Source organism: Salmo trutta, chromosome 19 (genome assembly GCF_901001165.1).
Source record: "Salmo trutta chromosome 19, fSalTru1.1, whole genome shotgun sequence".
NCBI lineage: Eukaryota > Metazoa > Chordata > Actinopteri > Salmoniformes > Salmonidae > Salmo > Salmo trutta.
This window is the reverse complement of record NC_042975.1, coordinates 26,359,046-26,373,002: the sequence shown is the minus strand read 5'-3', so window position 1 is coordinate 26,373,002 and position 13,957 is coordinate 26,359,046. Positions and strand designations below refer to the sequence as shown.

General features: G+C 43.7%; 2 protein-coding genes across 4 annotated transcripts in view; one reads left to right on the top strand and one right to left on the bottom strand.

Annotated features, from left to right (window-relative positions):
• Nucleotides 1-13,852, bottom strand: part of LOC115154242 (uncharacterized) — a 19,243-nt gene extending 5,391 nt beyond the window's left edge. The window contains exon 1 of one of the 3 annotated variants that reach the window (XM_029700263.1): nucleotides 13,771-13,852. The gene's annotated coding sequence lies outside the window, so the exon portion shown is untranslated. Of the gene's footprint in view, nucleotides 1-45; nucleotides 721-13,770 lie in introns of those variants that run through there. The other 2 variants (XM_029700262.1, XM_029700265.1) reach the window with 2 other exon arrangements.
• Nucleotides 916-13,957, top strand: part of LOC115154241 (rab GTPase-binding effector protein 1) — a 29,854-nt gene continuing 16,812 nt past the window's right edge. Inside the window, exons 1-2 of the mRNA XM_029700261.1 lie at nucleotides 916-1,089; nucleotides 13,829-13,957. Of these exons, the coding sequence (XP_029556121.1) occupies nucleotides 1,044-1,089; nucleotides 13,829-13,957 (175 nt within the window). The 5' untranslated portion in view covers nucleotides 916-1,043. The remainder of the gene's footprint in view (nucleotides 1,090-13,828) is intronic.

Below are 13,957 nucleotides of genomic sequence, written 5' to 3'. Positions count from 1 at the left end.
TCTTATGACAATAGAATACACTCAAAAAGATAGCATATGCCTTACCTTACAAGGAAAGTCGAACAGCTGAAAACTAGGGTTGTGTGGGTCAATGATATTCTCACTTCTAAGCTGTGTACAGAAGATAGGGAAACTCTTATGGTAGCATGATGCATTTCTGAGATCTGCAGCCAACTCATTTCCTCTCAATCATATTTAAGGAACTCCCAGCTACTTCCCCCACCCATCACTCCGCTCCACTGGTTCAGATACTTTTATAGACCCTGTTGAGCTGTTGAGACCATGCAGTGTGTGAGGATGGGTGAGGCAGAGAGGGAGAAGGGGGGGAGGGGGGTGTATTGAGTGTGTGTGTATGTGGCTGTTAATATTATCTAATTTGTTAGTTAGTTGGTATGGATAGTTCAACAAGTAGTTTGAGTCAAAGTAATATTGTCTTGGGTGAAAGCACCACATACTGAATGGCATCACGACATCTAGGATGTGATCTCTCGACTGATGGTGCGTGCAAAACAACTCAGAACTCAGAAACTTGGACTCTTTGTAGAAATGCGTAAATACGACATTCCTACTGGGAAAAATGCATTTGAACGCCCTTCCAATTTGTAATTATGACTAGGAAAATTGGGAATGATCTCTTGACCGCGATCTTTCCCACATGGTAACTAGTGGAAACCATTGTATGTGTGTGTGTGTGTGTGTGTGTTGTTCACACAGGTATCTGCCCTCCTGATCCCACCTGATCTTGCCTCCTACCGACTGCCTTCCATTTTTGAATAAATGCATTTTCGTTGTTACAGCGGCCACTAGAGTATCTGGTCAATATAATGAATAATCTGGGATATAGCCATTTGTGACTGTGGTAACTAGTGGAAATCCCCGATATTTATGTGGTAGTGTTCACACATGCGTAGTGAGCTGTTTCCCCAATGACGTTGTCTTCCATGTAGCAAGCACTTCAAGCAGGCTGTTTTCTTGGACACGCCTAGCTAGCTAGCTTTCCTCCAACACCGCGCCGGTTATTGCAATTCCATCCCCTGGAAACCATGGCCGAACAGGCCTCGGGATCCACCCGGCAGCCCCAGCATGACGGTAAAGATGTGTTATTTTTGGGTAGTCTTTATGTGGTATAGTCTCGAGCTAATCCAGATAATTAAACGGCCTGTGAATCATCGGGCTCAGCAAGCACCATCACCCGAAGTGTCACTCCCTCTCCCTGGACATTATTTAAATGTTCTCAATGCTGGATATATTCATACATAGCGAGCTACACAGGCCCAAAACTAGATTTCCATACGTTGTTAGAAAATAAATGCACCCATCACGGCGCTAGCTAGCTAGTCGAACTGTGTTGATGCTAACTAACTGGCTAGTTAGCTACCACTATACCTGTCATTGTTGTTTTGAATCGCTTGACAGTAGTCGAGACCATCGACGCAGTGGAAACTGGAAAAGGGATAATGCTGGCAGTCACATTTGTACAAGTATCAAATGTTTTCGAAAAGTGTTTATTAAAACATTAATATTCTAACATTTAGCTAACGTTAGTTTTCCATCCCTTTGTTTGCTAAATGTAGTTAGCTGCATAGCTTTTGTCTACTCTAACTAACAGGGGACTATCCCATTCATAGATGATAACTGCTTTAGCTTCTATTGCCCGGGGGAGTTTTCATTAGAGCCAGACACTTGCTCTAAACGTTATTAACGCACATCGCTTGCGGTAAGTTTTTGTAAATGCAGTGAGAAATCATTTTCAAAAAACAAAAGGTTAAATTACTACACACCTTTTTGTCAGGGTTAATGTTCCTATGTCAACAATGGACTAACGAAACAAATACCAAAATATAGTTTTAGGTTGGAATTTTCCTTTTAAACGTTTGATTATGGAAGAAACTGGGGAGGAAGTGTATTTCCTCAACTGGAGGCACACAACTTGTTGATCTGTGCAAAACGGCTACAGTAAGTGTTTATTTATTTTTTATAAATATTTCTCGCTGATATGAAAGATAAGGGTCATATGTTTAAAAAAAATGGTTTGAGGATTATTGACTTTTCTATTTGTTAAAAGACCTTGTCTGAATTTGTAGCTAACATGGAGCCAAATGCGGGTGAATGTACATGGAGAAGGGTTTTCGAGAGCTAGCAGGGGACATGGACCAATTTTGATTTTCAGACTCCGGCTAGTTTGCTAGTAGTAGCCACACAGATACATTGTTGGCCAAAATGTCTTGATAAATTCAGCCTATGACTGAATTCAATTTACAGGATTCTTGCAGATTTTGTCAAACTATCTACACCAGATCTTGCAATGGACATAATGAGTTGTGTTTTATGTAGCACTTTTTGTTCTGTTACTGATGTCATCCCACTCTGAAATATGTCATGCTCTGCAATATGCACAAGCTGACATTTTCACACCTCAGTTAATTTTAATGGCCTCTGACTTGTATGCCATTTCTAGGAGTTGTCCAAAGTAGAGGTGCTCCATATCTGTCCTCAGTTTAGCACAATGTTTTTGGTTGAGTCTGTTTTTATAGCGACTTTGAGATTCTACTTCTAATGAAAAGGGCTACATAAAATACTATTATTATTATTAATGAGGCTACATTCACCAGGTGCTAAATGAGTGCAATGACACATTTAATTGACTAAAGACAGGCATTGCAAAAGGCAACACTGATCTGACGATTTTACCGCTTAGTATGGCAAATGCACCTCCCTCTACCGCAAAGCGCTACAGAGGGTTGTGCAGACGGCCCAGTACATCACTGGGGTGGAGCTCCCTGCCATCCAGGACCTCTACATCAGGCGGTGTCAAGAAGGCCTGAAAAATTGCCAAAGACTTCAGCCACCCATGCCATAGACTATTATCTCTGCTACCGTCCGGCAAACGGTACTGGAGCATCGGCTTTCAAACCAACAGGCTCCGAGACAGCTTCTACCCCAAGCCGTAAGACTGCTAAATAGTTAATTAAATGGTTACCTGGACAATCTGCATTGACCTTATCTTGCACTGATTCTATGCACACTCACAAGACTATATTCTGTTTATACACATTTACATACACTACTGTACAGACACACACACAACACAAATGCACATACCGATGCCACACGCATACACACATGCAGACACATTCACACTCATCCTATGCTGCTACTCTATTCTTCCTGATGCCTAGTCACTTGACCCTGCCATTATGTACATAGCTACCTCAAATGCCTCATACCCCAGCACAGTGTTATAATACTGGTACTCCCTGCATATAGCTTAATTCTTGTCTATTTTATTCCTCTTGTGTTTCTATTTGTCTTATTTTTAACTCTGCATCATTGGGAAGGCCTCATAAGCAAGCATTTCAATGTAAAGTCTACACCCGTTGTATTCGGCGCATGTGACAAATACATTTTTATTTGAATGGGAAAAGCTGTACAGTATGTAGCCTAAAGCTAGTGGAGAGATATTCCCAGAGTAGGCCAAAAAACCCAAATCAAAGACTGGAACTGGCAACTAGTGTACTTTTTGAGCTGGAGATTGACTCTAAAAAGTAAATCCTATTACTGTTCCATTTTATATAACCATTATGTTGGACACAAGTGATATCAGGCAACTCATGCTGTTTTATATGTAATGAAGTTGAACATTTTACCAACTTGGAAACCCCCTGGAGTTTGTTGATGGTCAGGCCTATGTCAAAGTCTTTGTTTAGTTCATTTTGGCACACTCTGGTCAAACCTCTTGCTAATACAGTCATTAAATACTAATTTGATTCAATCCCTAGAATGCATGCTTGGTATTTTGTACAGCATAGGTATTGTCCTTTTGGTTTGGCTACAATTAGTGAGATTGATTTTGTTTCCGAGCTGGTCATGGGTGCACCTCAAGGTCCTAAACAATATCATAATTGCCATCGACAAAAGACTATACTGTGCAGCCGTATTCATCGACCTGGCCAAGGCTTTCGACTCTGTCAATCACCGCATTCTTATCGGCAGAATCAACAGCCTTGGTTTCTCAAATGACTGCCTCACCTGGTTCACCAACTACTTCTCAGAGTTCAGTGTGTCAAATCGGAGGGCCTGTTGTCTGGACCTCTGGCAGTCTCTATCTATGGGGGTGCCACAGGGTTCAATTCTCGGGCCGACTCTTCTCTGTGTATACATAAATGATGTCGCTCTTGCGACTGGTGATTCTCTGATCCACCTTTACGCAGACGGCACCATTCTGTATACTTCTGGCCCTTCTTTGGACACTGTTAACTCTTTAGGGATAGGGGGCAGCATTGGGAAGTTTGGATGAAAAGCGTGCCCAGAGTAAATTGCCTGTTACTCAGGCCCAGAAGCTAGAATAGTAGATTTGGATAGAAAACTCTAAAGTTTCCAAAACTGTTAAAATAATTTCTGTGAGTATAACAGAGCTCATATGGCAGGCGAAAACCTGAGAAAAATCCAACCAGGAAGTGGGAATTCTGAGGTTTGTAGTTTAAGTGAATGCCTATCGAATATCCAGTGTCTGTGGGGTCAGATTCACATCTCCAAGATGGCATAGCAGTAAGACGTCTTTTGTCTTCGTGTCCCGTGTGTGTATATATATATGTGTGTGTGTGTGTGTGTGTGTGTGTGTGTGTGTGTGTGTGTGTATATATATATATATATATATATATTTATTTATTTATTTATTTATTTATTTATTTATTTATTTTTCTTCGCATATCTTTTTATATATATTTTTTCTAAACTCAACTTCAAAGCACTCTCCTGCAACTCGCCTCACCAATTAAAAAATAAATAAAAGTATTATTCACCTCATCTGAAATCCACAACAGAAGCTAGCCAGAAGCTAGCGTTAGTATTCAGCTAACCACGGTTGGCGGTCATCAGCTATCCCTTAGCTCGAATAGCTATCGCCAGTTTTGTACAATGCAAGCCTATTTTTCTCTCTATATCCCCGGATTTCAATCGCAAGCTCTGGACATTTACACCTGGATCTTGCAGCTAGCTAGCTGCTATCCGAGTGACTATTGGCTAACGTCAGTCCCAGAGCAAACATCAATTATTCCGGAGCTAGCCAGCTGAAGAGTTCCATCAGCCACTCCTGGGCTACAATCACCTATCCAGACACTTTTTACTGCCGATGCGGAGCCTCACCGGGCCTTCACGACTGGACTACCGACGTTATCTGCCCGAGGGAGTTATCCAACTGGCCCCTCCGTCGCGACGTAACCTGAACTCCCATCTGCGGCCCGCTAATCGTTAGCTGTCTTATCGGCTAGAGACTATCTCTCTCATCATCACTCAATGCCTAGGTTTACCTCCACTGTATTCACATCCTACCATACCTTTGTCTGTACATTATACCTTGAAGCTATTTTATGGCCCCCAGAAACCTGCTCTATTCCGGACGTCATAGACGACCAATTCTCATAGCTTTTAGACGTACCCTTATCCTACTCCTCCTCTGTTCCTCTGGTGATGTAGAGGTGAATCCAGGCCCTGCAGTGCCTAGCTCCACTCCTATTCCCCAGGCGCTCTCTTTTGATGACTTCTGTAACCGTAATAGCCTTGGTTTCATGCATGTTAACATTAGAAGCCTCCTCCCTAAGTTTGTTTCATTCACTGCTTTAGCACACTCTGCCAACCGGGATGTCCTAGCCGTGTCTGAATCCTGGCTTAGGAAGACCACCAAAAACTCTGAAATCTTCATCCATAACTACAACATTTTCAGACAAGATAGAACGGCCAAAGGGGGCGGTGTTGCAATCTACTGCAGAGAGCCTGCAGAGTTCTGTCCTACTATCCAGGTCTGTACGCAAACAATTTGAACTTCTACTTTTAAAAATCCACCTCTCTAAAAACAAGTCTCTCACAGTTGCCGCCTGCTATAGACCACCCTCTGCCCCCAGCTGTGCTCTGGACTCCATATGTGAACTGATTGCCCCCCATCTATCTTCAGAGCTCGTGCTGCTAGGTGACCTAAACTGGGACCTGCTTAACACCCCAGCCATCCTACAATCTAAGCTAGATGCCCTCAATCTCACACAAATTATCAATGAACCTACCAGGTACCACCCCAAAGCCGTAAACACGGGCACCCTCATAGATATCATCCTAACCAACTTGCCCTCTAAATACACCTCTGCTGTTTTCAACCAAGATCTCAGCGATCACTGCCTCATTGCCTGCATCCGTAGTGGGTAAGCGGTCAAACGACCTCCACTCATCACTGTCAAACGCTCCCTGAAACACTTCAGCGAGCAAGCCTTTCTAATCGACCTGGCCCGGGTTTCCTGGAAGGATATTGACCTCATCCCGTCAGTAGAGGATGCCTGGTTATTTTTTTTCAATGCCTTCCTCACCATCTTAAATAAGCATGCCCCGTTCAAGAAATTTAGAACCAGGAACAGATATAGCCCTTGGTTCTCTCCAGACCTGACTGCCCTTAACCAACACAAAAACATCCTGTGGCGTTCTGCATTAGCATCGAACAGCCCCCGTGATATGCAACTTTTCAGGGAAGTTAGAAACCAATATACACAGGCAGTTAGAAAAGCCAAGGCTAGCTTTTTCAAGCAGAAATTTGCTTACTGCAACACAAATTCAAAAAAAGTTCTGGGACACTAAAGTCCATGGAGAATAAGAACACCTCCTCCCAGCTGCCCACTGCACTGAGGATAGGAAACACTGTCACCACCGATAAATCCACCAATTGAGAATTTCAATAAGCATTTTTCTACGGCTGGCCATGCTTTCCACCTGGCTACCCCTACCGCGGTCAACAGCACTGCACCCCCCACAGCTACTCGCCCAAGCCTCCCCCATTTCTCCTTCTCCCAAATCTAGTCAGCTGATGTTCTGAAAGAGCTGCAAAATCTGGACCCCTACAAATCAGCCGGGCTAGACAATCTGGACCCTATCTTTCTAAAAATTATCGTCCGAAATTATTGCAACCCCTATTACTAGCCTGTTCAACCTCTCTTTCGTGTCGTCTGAGATTCCCAAAGATTGGAAAGCAGCTGCGGTCATCCCCCTCTTCAAAGGGGGGGGACACTCTTGACCCAAACTGCTACAGACTAGGGCTGGGCGATATGGACCAAAAGTCATATCCCGATATATTTAGGCTGAATATCGATATAAGATATATATATCCCGATATTTTTTCCGCAAAGTGAGAGCAAATGTTCAGTCAAAGTCAAAGCCAGATATGACATGTCTCAAGTAGTTTTATTGAAACCGGCTATTTCAGTGAACAGTTGAAAAATCAAATGAATAAATAATAAACAGGGCTCTTCACCTGGTTCAGATTAAATGCTCAGCTGTTCAAATAACAATAACATGTAAACATAAACACTGTATAACAACAGGAGTACCTTTTTTGAAATCAAAGCTCCATAAGGTGCCTGACTTCAGTGTACATTTGTGGCAGTGCTTCTCGTGCAAAGTAGTTGCGACTGGGAAGCTCATATCTCGGGTCCATAGTTTTCAGTAGCTTTTTGAATCCGACTTGTTCCACAGTTGCAACAGGGACCATATCTTTAGCAATGTGATAGGACACCGCTTTAGTTATAGTACACCACTTGCCAATTTTCTTTTCATAAGGCACACTGTGGGAAAATGAAGTTTGCAGTGAGCTTTGTTTCGGGGCTGGAGCTTTTTCGGGTTGTCGACGGCTTGCGGCTGGGGCTTTTGCAGCGCGCAGTTTCACACACTCTTCGTATTGCAGTTTGTGCCACTGTTTTAGGTGGTGAAAAAGATTTGTAGTGCTTCCACCCCAGGCTGTAACTTTTTTATGGCACTGCCTACATATAACGTGATTTTGTTGCTCATCTGATACTTTGAATCCGAACCATCTCCAAATTACTGAGCCAATGCTTTTTCTTTTACTAACCAATTCCTCCTCAAAACGCTCCGCAGACGCTGTTGCTTCCTCCATGTTTGTTGAAGTGTCTGTTCCTGCCCCTCCCCCCTCTGTGCATGAAAGAGGAGGGGCGGGGTGCGGGGAGCAGCGCAGAGAGCTCCGGGTCTGCAGCTTGCTTGGAGCAAGGATCAAAACGCAAATTTGAACGATATCGATATATGCGAAATGGTCTAATTTCATATCAAATTTAAAATATATCGATATATTTTTTATATTGATATATCGCCCAGCCCTACTACAGACATATCTATCCTACCCTGTCTTCAAAAGCCAAGTCAACAAACAGATTACCGGCCATTTCGAATCCCACCGCACCTTCTCCCCTATGCAATCTGGTTTCAGAGCTGGTCATGAGTGCACCTCAGCCACGCTCAAGGTCCTAAACGATATCGTAACCGCCATCGATAAGAAACAATACCGTGTTGCCGTATTCATTGACCTGGCCAAGGCTTTCAACTCTGTCAATCACCACATCCTCATCGGCAGATTCATTAACCTTGGTTTCTCAAATGATTGCCTCGCCTGGTTCACCAACTACTTCTCTGATAGAGTTCAATGTGTCAAATCGGATGGCCTGTTGTCCGGGCCTCTGGGAGTCTCTATGGGGGTGCCACAGGGTTCAATTCTTGGGCCAACTCTTTTCTCTTTATACATCAATGATGTCGCTCTTGCTGCTGGTGAGTCTCTGATCCACCTCTACGCAGACGATACCATTCTGTATACTTCTGGCCCTTCTTTGGACACTGTGTTAACAACCCTCCAGATTAGCTTCAATGCCATACAACTCTCCTTCTGTGGCCTCCAACTGCTCTTAAAGACAAGTAAAACTAAATGCATGCTCTTCAACTGATCGCTGCCCGCACCTGCCCGCCCGTCCAGCATCACTACTCTGGACGGTTCTGACTTAGAATATGTGGACAACTACAAATACCTAGCTGTCTGGTTAGACTGTAAGCTCTCCTTCCAGACTCATTAAGCATCTCCAATCCAAAATGAAATCTAGAATCGGCTTCCTATTTCGCAACAAAGCATCCTTCACCTATGCTGCCAAACATACCCTCGTAAAACTGACTATCCTACTGATCCTTCGGCGATGTCATTTATAAAATGGCCTCCAACACTCTACTCAGCAAATTGGATGCAGTCTATCACAGTGCCATCAGTTTTGTCACCAAAGCCCCATATACTACCCACAACTGCGACCTGTATGCTCTTGTTGGCTGGCCCTCGCTTCATATTTGTCACCAAACCCACTGGCTCCAGGTCATCTATAAGTCCTTGCTAGGTAAAGCTCCGCCTTATGTCAGCTCACTGGTCACCATAGCAGCACCCACCCGTAGCACACGCTCTAGCAGGTACAGTTGAAGTCGGAAGTTTACATACACTTATGTTGGAGTCATTAAAACTAGTTTTTAAACCACTCCACAAATTTCTTGTTAACAAACTATAGTTTTGGCCAGTCGGTTAGGACACCTACTTTGTGCATGACACAAGTAATTTTTCCTACAATTGTTTACAGACAGATTATTTCACTTATAATTCACTATCACAATTCCAGTGGGTCAGACGTTTATATACAGTAAGTTGACTGTGCCTTTTTAAACAGCTTGAAAAATTCCAGAAAATGATGTCGTGGCTTTAGAAGCTTCTGTTAAGCTAAATGACGTCAATTGGAGGTGTACATCCTTGGGAGCAATTTCCAAATGACTGAAGGTACCATGTTCATCTGTACAAACAATTGTACACAAGTATAAACACCATGGGACCACACAGCTGTCATACCGCTCAGGAAGGAGAAGCGTTCTGTCTCCTAGAGATGAACATACTTTGGTGTGAAAAGTGCAAATCAATCCCAGAACAACAGCAAAGGACATTGTGAAGATGCTGGAGGAAATGGGTACAAAAGTATCTATATCCACAGTGAAACGAGTCCTATATCGACATGTCCATTCATAGATACAGTCATTGGTCTGGTGTGTGTAGAAGGATGTGAGTGCTTGTGAAGAATTAATATTGCCGGATTGGCCTTAAAGGCCACTCAGCAAGGAAGAAGCCACTGCTCCGAAACTGCCATTAAAAAAGCCAGACTACGGTTTGCAACTGCACATGGGGACAAAGATTGTACTTTTTGGAGAAATGTTCTCTGGTCTGATGAAACAAAACTAGAACTTTTTGGCCATAATGACCACCGTTATGTTTGGAGGAAAAAGGGGGAGGCTGCAAGCCGAATAACACCATCCCAACCGTGAAGCACGGGGGTGGAAGCATCATGTTGTGGGGGTGCTTTGCTGCAGGAGGGACTGGTGCACTTCACAAAATGGATGGCAGGAAAATTATTTGGATATATTGAAGCAACATCTCAAGACATCAGTCAGGAAGTTAAAGCTTGGTCGCAAATGGGTCATCCAAATGGACAATGACCCCAAGCACACTTCCAAAGTTGTGGCAAAATGGCTTAAGGACAACAAAGTCAAGGCATTGGAGTGGCCATCACAAAGCCCTGACCTCAATCCTATAGAAGATTTGTGGGTTGAACTGAAAAAGTGTGACAGAGCTGGTCAGTTACCTGACCAGCTCTGTCAGGAGGAATGGGCCAAAATTCACCCAACTTATTGTCAGAAGCATGTGGAAGGCTACCAAATTATGTTTGACCCAAGTTAAACAATTTAAAGGCAATGCTACCGAATACTAATTGAGTGTATGTGAACTTCTGACCCACTGGGAATGTGATGAAAGAAAAGTGATTTATTTCAGCTCTACTATTATTCTGACATTTCACATTTGTAAAATAAAGTGGTGATCCTAAGACAGGGAATTTTTCCTAGGATTAAATGTCAGGAATTGTGAAACTCAGTTTAAATGTATTTGGCTAAGGTGTATGTAAACTTCCGACTTCAACTGTACATTTCACTGGTCACCGCCAAAGACAATTCATCCTTTGGCTGCCTTTCCTTTCAGTTCTCTGCTGCCAATGGCTGGAACGAATTGCAAAAATCACTGAAGCTAGAGATTCATATCTCCCTCACTAACTTTAAGCATCAGCTATCAGAGCAGCTTACAGATCATTGAACCTGTACATAGCCCATCTGTAAATAGCCCATCCAAGTACTTCATTCCCATATTATTTATTTTATTTATATATATTTTTGCTCCTTTGCACCCCAGTATCTCTACTTGCACATTCATCTTCTGCACATCTATTACTCCAGTGTTTATTTGCGAAATTGTAATTATTTCATCACTACGGCCTATTTTTTGCCTTACCTCCCTGATGGCAGCATTCGCGCTAAACTGAAAGCGCGAACCACTGCTTTTAATCAGGGCAAAGTGACCGGAAACATGACCGAATACAAACAGTGTAGCTATTCCCTCCGCAAGGCAATCAAACAAGCTAAGCGTCAGTACAGAGACAAAGTGGAGTCGCAATTCAACAGCTCAGACATGAGAGGTATGTGGCAGGGTCTACAGTCAATCACAGACTACAAAAGAAAAACCAGCCCCGTCGCGGATCACGATGCCTTGCTCCCAGACAGACTAAACAACTTTTTTGCTCGCTTTGAGGACAATACAGTGCCACTGACACGGCCCGCTACCAAAACCTGCGGGCTCTCCTTCACTGTAGCCAACGTGAGTAAAACATTTAAACGTGTTAACCCTCGCAAGGCTGCAGGCCCAGACGGCATTCCCGGCCGCGTCCTCAGAGCATGCGCAGACCAGCTGGCTGGTGTTTACAGACATATTCAATCAAGCCTTATCCCAGTCTGCTGTCCCCACATGCTTCAAGAGGACCATCATTGTTCCTGTTCCCAAGAAAGCTAAGGTAACTGAGCTAAGTGCTTTGAGAGACTAGTCAAGGACCATATCACCTCCACCCTACCTGACACCCTAGACCCACTCCAATTTGCTTACCGACCCAATAGGTCCACAGACGACGCAATCGCCATCACACTGCACACTGCCCTAACCCATCTGGACAAGAGGAATACCTATGTAAGAATACTGTTCATTGATTACAGCTCAGCATTTAACACCATAGTACCTTCCAAACCAGTCATTAAGCTCGAGACCCTGGGTCTCGACCCCTCCCTGTGCAACTGGGTCCTGGACTTCCTGACGGGCCGTCCCCCAGTTGGTGAGGGTAGGTAACAATATCTCCACCCCGCTGATCCTCAACACTGGGTCCCCACAAGGGTGCGTTCTCAGCCCTCTCCTGTACTCCCTGTTCACCCACGACTGTGTGGCCATGCATGCCTCCAACTCAATCATCAAGTTTGCAGACGACACTACAGTGGTAGGCTTGATTACCAACAACGACGAGACGGCCTACAGGGAGGAGGTGAGGGCCCTCGGAGTTTGGTGTCAGGAAAATAACCTTGCACACATGTCAACAAAACAAAAGAGATGATCGTGGACTTCAGGAAATAGGGGGCTGCTCCCTCTGCTATCTACATTGACGGGGACAGTAGTGGAGAGGGTGGAACGTTTTAAGTTCCTCGGCGTACACATCACAGACAAACTGAAATGGTCCACCCACACAGACAGCGTGGTGAAGAAGGCGCAGCAGCGCCTCTTCAACCTCAGGAGGCTGAAGAAATTTGGCTTGTCACCAAAAACACTCAAACTTTTACAGATGCACAATCGAGAGCATCCTGTCGGGCTGTATCACCGCCTGGTACGGCAGCTGCTCCGCCCATAACCGGAAGGCTCTCCAGAGGGTAGTGAGGTCTGCACAACGCATCATCGGGGGCAAACTACCTGCCCTCCAGGACACCTACACCACCTGATGTCACAGGAAAGCCAAAAAGATCAAGGCCTACAACCACCCGAGCCACTGCCTGTTCACCCCGCTAACATCCAGAAGGTGAGGTCAGTACAGGTGCATCAAAGCTGGAACCAAGAGACTGAAGAACAGCTTCTATCTCGAGGCCATCAGACTGTTAAACAGCCATCACTAACATTGAGTGGCTGCTGCCAACGTACTGACTCAACTCAAGCCACTTTAATAATGGGAAAATTGATGTAATCAATTTATCACTAGCCATTTTATATTATAGAATGTTTATATTATAGAATGTTTACAACCTACATTACTAATCTCATATGTATATACTGTACTCTATACCATCTACTCCATCTTGCCTATGCCGTTTGGCCATCACTCATTTATATATTTGTATGTACATATTCGTATTCATTCCTTTACACTTGTGTGTATAAGGTAGTTGTTGTGGAATTGTTAGGTTATATTACTTGTTAGATGTTACTGCATGGTCGGAACTAGAAGCACAAGCATTTCGCTACACTTGCATTAACACCTGCTAACCATGTGTGTGACAAATACATTTGATTTGATCTTACTTCATTTGCACACACTGTATATAGACTTTTCTATTGTGTTATTGACTGTACGTTTGTTTATTCCATGTGTAACTCTGTCACACTGCTTTGCTTTATCTTGGCCAGGTCGCAGTTGTAAACTGGCCTACCTGGTGAAATAAAAATGTGTCCACCAGTTAGACTTCCATTTATTGTATTATAAACAACACTAACAGGGATTATTGTTGAAGTGAAGACCAAGTGACCCTCCCACTCAGTCCTGCCTTGGCAATACCAAAAATGGAGTTATGGATTGCCCCTTGCAAAAGCTCTGATGAAGGCCTTGAGGCCAATACCTAAAGCTTATTAAAGAGCAGTGATACTATCAAGAACAGTGCCGGTTTCTTTCTTTTTCTCATCTAATTCAACTGTTACCATGCACCTGCAACAAAGATAGCTTAGATGTGCGAGTGCCTTTTGAAATTTCCCTTTAAATAAATGAAATCGCTGCTTTCAACCTGGTTTTCAGTGTGTAGACATATCTTTTTTTTTTTTTTCTGGAAGATTCTTTTAGTGTTCTTGTTTTGTCCTCTCCCTTAGCGGTGCTCCAGCAGCGAGTAGCAGCCCTGGAGCAGGAGAGAGCTGAGTTTGTCAAGCGCAAACAGCAACTGGAGTCTGAGTTCAACCAGAAACGGGCCAAGTTCAAAGAGCTCTACCTGTCCAAAGAAG